Below are 3823 nucleotides of genomic sequence, written 5' to 3' on the forward strand. Positions count from 1 at the left end.
TCTGGAACAGTTTGATGTAAAGACGAGGTTTCTTCATGGAAAGCTAGATGAAGAAATGAATCAATCACAGGGATTTGAAGTACGAGAGAAAGAGAAAATGGTGTGCAAACTTCAGAAGAGCTTGTATGGTCTCAAACAAGCTCCAAGACAGTGGTACAAGAAGTTTGATGGTGTAATGAATAATGATGGTTTTCTGAAGTATCAGGCTGATCACTGTTGTTATGTGAAGCTTGGTGGTTATTATATCATACTACTGATATATGTAGATGATATGTTGATAGCAGGAGCTTGTCTGGAGAAAATTGATACACTCGAGAAAGAGTTATCAAAGGAATTTGCTTTGAAGGATTTGGATGCTGCAAAACAAATCNTTTAATAGGGTGGGGCCCACGCATTAAATAAAGTCTTACCAAAACGTTATCCCACATCGAATTTTTATTAAAGTTGGACGAGGGAATTAGTTATAAATAGAGCTCAATTCCTTCAGTTATTGTATCCCAAAATCAAAAGCTTTTTAGCTTTGATAAAAAGAGAGTGCATAGAAAAAAAGAGTGTATTTTTTTCTTGAGTGCGGGAATTCTCTTTGTGTGAGTTAGAGAAATTATTTTCTCGGTATACTCGGGTTGGGAGTGTGAGAAATATTGAGTGTATTGGTGTATACACTTGTTGTAATATTTCTCCTGTTATAAAAGTTGCAGTGCTCCGTGGACGTAGCCTATATTGGGTGAACCACGTAAATCTTTGTGTTCTTGTTGGTTATTTTATTCCGCAAGTTTTTGGGTACTATTATCATCGTGGTCGGCATCGTTTCGGGGGTGTAATTACCCAACATAAAATACATCCTGTAAGATATTTTTGGGAGAAGACCTGTGAGGAATAATGATTATAATTGACAGGAGTGAACTTGATATCCTTCTTGGATACTGTTGGCGGTCTCTCTCCGAATAAGACAGGAACCAGATCAGCGGCAGGACCTTTCGGCACACCTTTACTTAGTTGAATCAATGTGTCCTTCATCCGTCGATATGTCACCTACAAATGAATAACAAAATTCTAAAACAAAATTAGGTTCAAGTCAGATAAAACTTACTTCAACTAAACTCAAAAACTTGTAAGTTCGTTAGGAAACATTACGTAAATCTAAAAGCAAACATTCCTCCAATCTTAAAAGAAGAAAGACAATTGACGCATAATTTTTCCTTCAAAAAGGAAATCGTATAATCTTGAAACACTCTGGATTGACTGCAAGTTAAAAGTAACGAGGTCCCTCGCAGCTTTATGAATAACTTTGATCGAGTGCAGCCGAGTAATTTAGCAAAGGGATTCGATCAAGTCTTGAATCAAGATTTGAGTACCCTCCAACCCATAAAATTTTTGGGGTAGCAGAGTATTATTTTACAAGATTAGACAGAGGTTTGATACTGTAAACTACTACTAGAAAGGGGGAGTTATCTGTGTATAATCTGGCTCATTCTCATATAGGCGACTTAAAAACGTCGGTCGATCATTGCTTTTCTTAAGGCGAAAAGGTAGGAAAATTCAAACTTTAAATTAAAAAACTTAGCGGTAATGCATCCTCTAATTCATTGCATAACAAAATTATTATTATTATCAATGAAGTGGGAGATGTACCTCGTTTGCCACCTTTTCAAGGCGCAAGGGAATATTTAAACCCTCTTCTGTGATGTCATCAGAAGCAACCGTAATAGATGATCCTGCTCCATACGAAAATGTATTCTATTATTAATGTGTAGCATGATGTTTAATTTCCAAAACTTTGAAGCAAATGCATTGCTTTGGGGAAACATATGTACCTTTATTCGGTAAACAACACCCTGCCCAAGTGGAGGGGAGCCCAAATCAGCCTTGTTTAGTTTCAAAACCACGACATCATGATTTCCAAACCGGAGAGCATTAAGAATTGTTGAGGAAAGAAAACAGAACAGCAGCAAAGAAGAAAATGTTCATACATGGAAAACTTGAATCATTCTTAATATACAAAAGAGGTAGAAAAGAAAAAAAAGAAACAATCATACTACTTCAAAAACTAATATATTGCAGATTGTCCACTACAGCAATCATGTTATTAGGCATATCATAACTAATTCAAAGAACCGGCGAACCTCAAATGGAATCATCAAAAGGAAATCTAATTTTCTCCTTTTTACTGAACATTGACACATGCTTCGTAAGGTATCGTCATGCTTTGTAGGTTACTGCATTATATCCACTTAATACCTTGTGAGGAGGTAGTACATCTCCCTTGTTAGAGTGAAACTCCAGGAGTGACTTTCCCAATAGCCCTGTCTACATAAATGCAGCACTTAGAAAGTTAGAAGCAGCCAAAGAACAACCTAAACATTTCATCCAAAATACAATTAATATTAGTAGCAAACACACATAAAATATAATTTTAAGACAGTAACCTGAGCATCTACACACTTCAAGTTCAGAATAGCGGACCCTTTCTTTTGAGCAATGTCCAAACTCCTCATCGGCCCGAGTTCATTGAAACAGATATCTCAGCTTCCTAAGACAATCAAAATATACCCATTTAATTACTCCTAACAATAACCAGAAAAAAGATATCACTTCTTTCACGAACACATATTATCCGAATACCTCAGTCGATAATTTCCTTTATATCCAGTAATTATTATTATAGTAAAAAGGCCGAAGCTTGCAAATGAAATTAAGATAATACAAACCAAACCTCGAAATGATGATTAAAAAAATGGAAAGAAAACATAAAAAACATAATTCTTCGATCAAAATGCATATGAAAAGGCACTGGAAACAAGTAATCAAATCATACAAAAAGCAAACAAATAAATACACGGAAATTTGACTAAGAACGCATACTTCCTCCATGTCTATGAGAGGCGCCATGGTAGATACAAAATGTTCGAGCGTAATTTTGTCAGCCGAAGACTTGTTTCTTGACTTCTTTCCTTCGTCCTTCTCCATTGCTTCACACTCCACACCACTCTACTCCGTTCCGCTCCACTCTTCGCTCTTCGAATGTGCTGTTCGTAGCAGCAGTATTTATACGTGCAGACCTGAAAATCGTGTTTCTGTGCGAGGCCTGAAATCCTTTCTCGTGTTTGAACAAGGTGCGATCTTCATTCCATAAGGTATAAACAGAAATCCGATTATTTTATTTGAAGATTTTCTTCCTTGGTAGTTTTCCCATATTTTTATTTTGATTTTTTTCTTTAATTCTTTTAATTTATATACACCACTCATTTGAAATTAATTATTATAAATATAATTCTATTATAACTTCTTTGATAGCAACATACTTCCAGTGACTGCAGAGAACTTCTTAATCATTTCATGTATTATTATATTATTATTATTATTTATATTTTTATTAAATATAAAATGAGTAGAAATAATCAGCTTAAAGAGACTATGGAACATACTCATCATCATGATTGATGACCCAAATATTTAAATTTTGAACGCAGCAAAATGTAGATAATCAGCTTAAAGAGACTATATTTGCAAAAATCATTACACAAATTGCATTTTATGCCACCAAATTAAGTCACCTTTTCAAAAACCGACAAAAACAAAAATAGAAACAAAACAGAAAACAAAACCCATTAGCCCGCAGGGCAGGGAAAAAATGCCTTTATCCTGAAAAAGGTTCATGTTCAATCTTAAAGAAAAGAAGATGATTTTCACCAAGATTTAAACAAGCTGCAATATCGAATTCTCATTTGTATATAAGGGCATCACGCCCTGGTCCAACACCAACGTAGTGAATGGGAACACCAATGAGTTCTTCTATCCGTTCGACATACTTACGAGCAGTCTC

The 3823-nt window shown here is 35.2% G+C and overlaps 1 protein-coding gene across 20 annotated transcripts; it reads right to left on the reverse strand.

Moving 5' to 3' along the window:
• Window positions 1-427: 427 nt before the first annotated feature.
• LOC140965903 (uncharacterized) lies at window positions 428-3817 on the reverse strand. Of its 20 annotated transcripts, none has more exons than XM_073426150.1 (6): window positions 2863-3817; window positions 2427-2530; window positions 2239-2307; window positions 1815-1865; window positions 1633-1715; window positions 431-1032 (listed from the first exon to the last, which is right to left on the reverse strand). In XM_073426150.1, exons 2-5 carry the CDS (start codon window positions 2493-2495, stop codon window positions 1668-1670), a joined length of 237 nt encoding a protein of 78 aa, XP_073282251.1. In that variant the 5' UTR covers window positions 2496-2530; window positions 2863-3817; the 3' UTR covers window positions 431-1032; window positions 1633-1667. The 20 variants fall into 20 exon arrangements, 10 of the variants coding, with proteins under 10 accessions (XP_073282249.1, XP_073282250.1, XP_073282247.1 ...); XR_012173179.1 differs by having other exon boundaries at window positions 434-1032; window positions 2239-2303; XR_012173180.1 differs by having other exon boundaries at window positions 435-1032; window positions 1815-1835; window positions 2239-2303.
• Window positions 3818-3823: the final 6 nt, after the last annotated feature.

This window comes from Primulina huaijiensis, unplaced genomic scaffold (genome assembly GCF_012295235.1).
Source record: "Primulina huaijiensis isolate GDHJ02 unplaced genomic scaffold, ASM1229523v2 scaffold16647, whole genome shotgun sequence".
NCBI classification, from domain to species: Eukaryota; Viridiplantae; Streptophyta; class Magnoliopsida; order Lamiales; family Gesneriaceae; genus Primulina; species Primulina huaijiensis.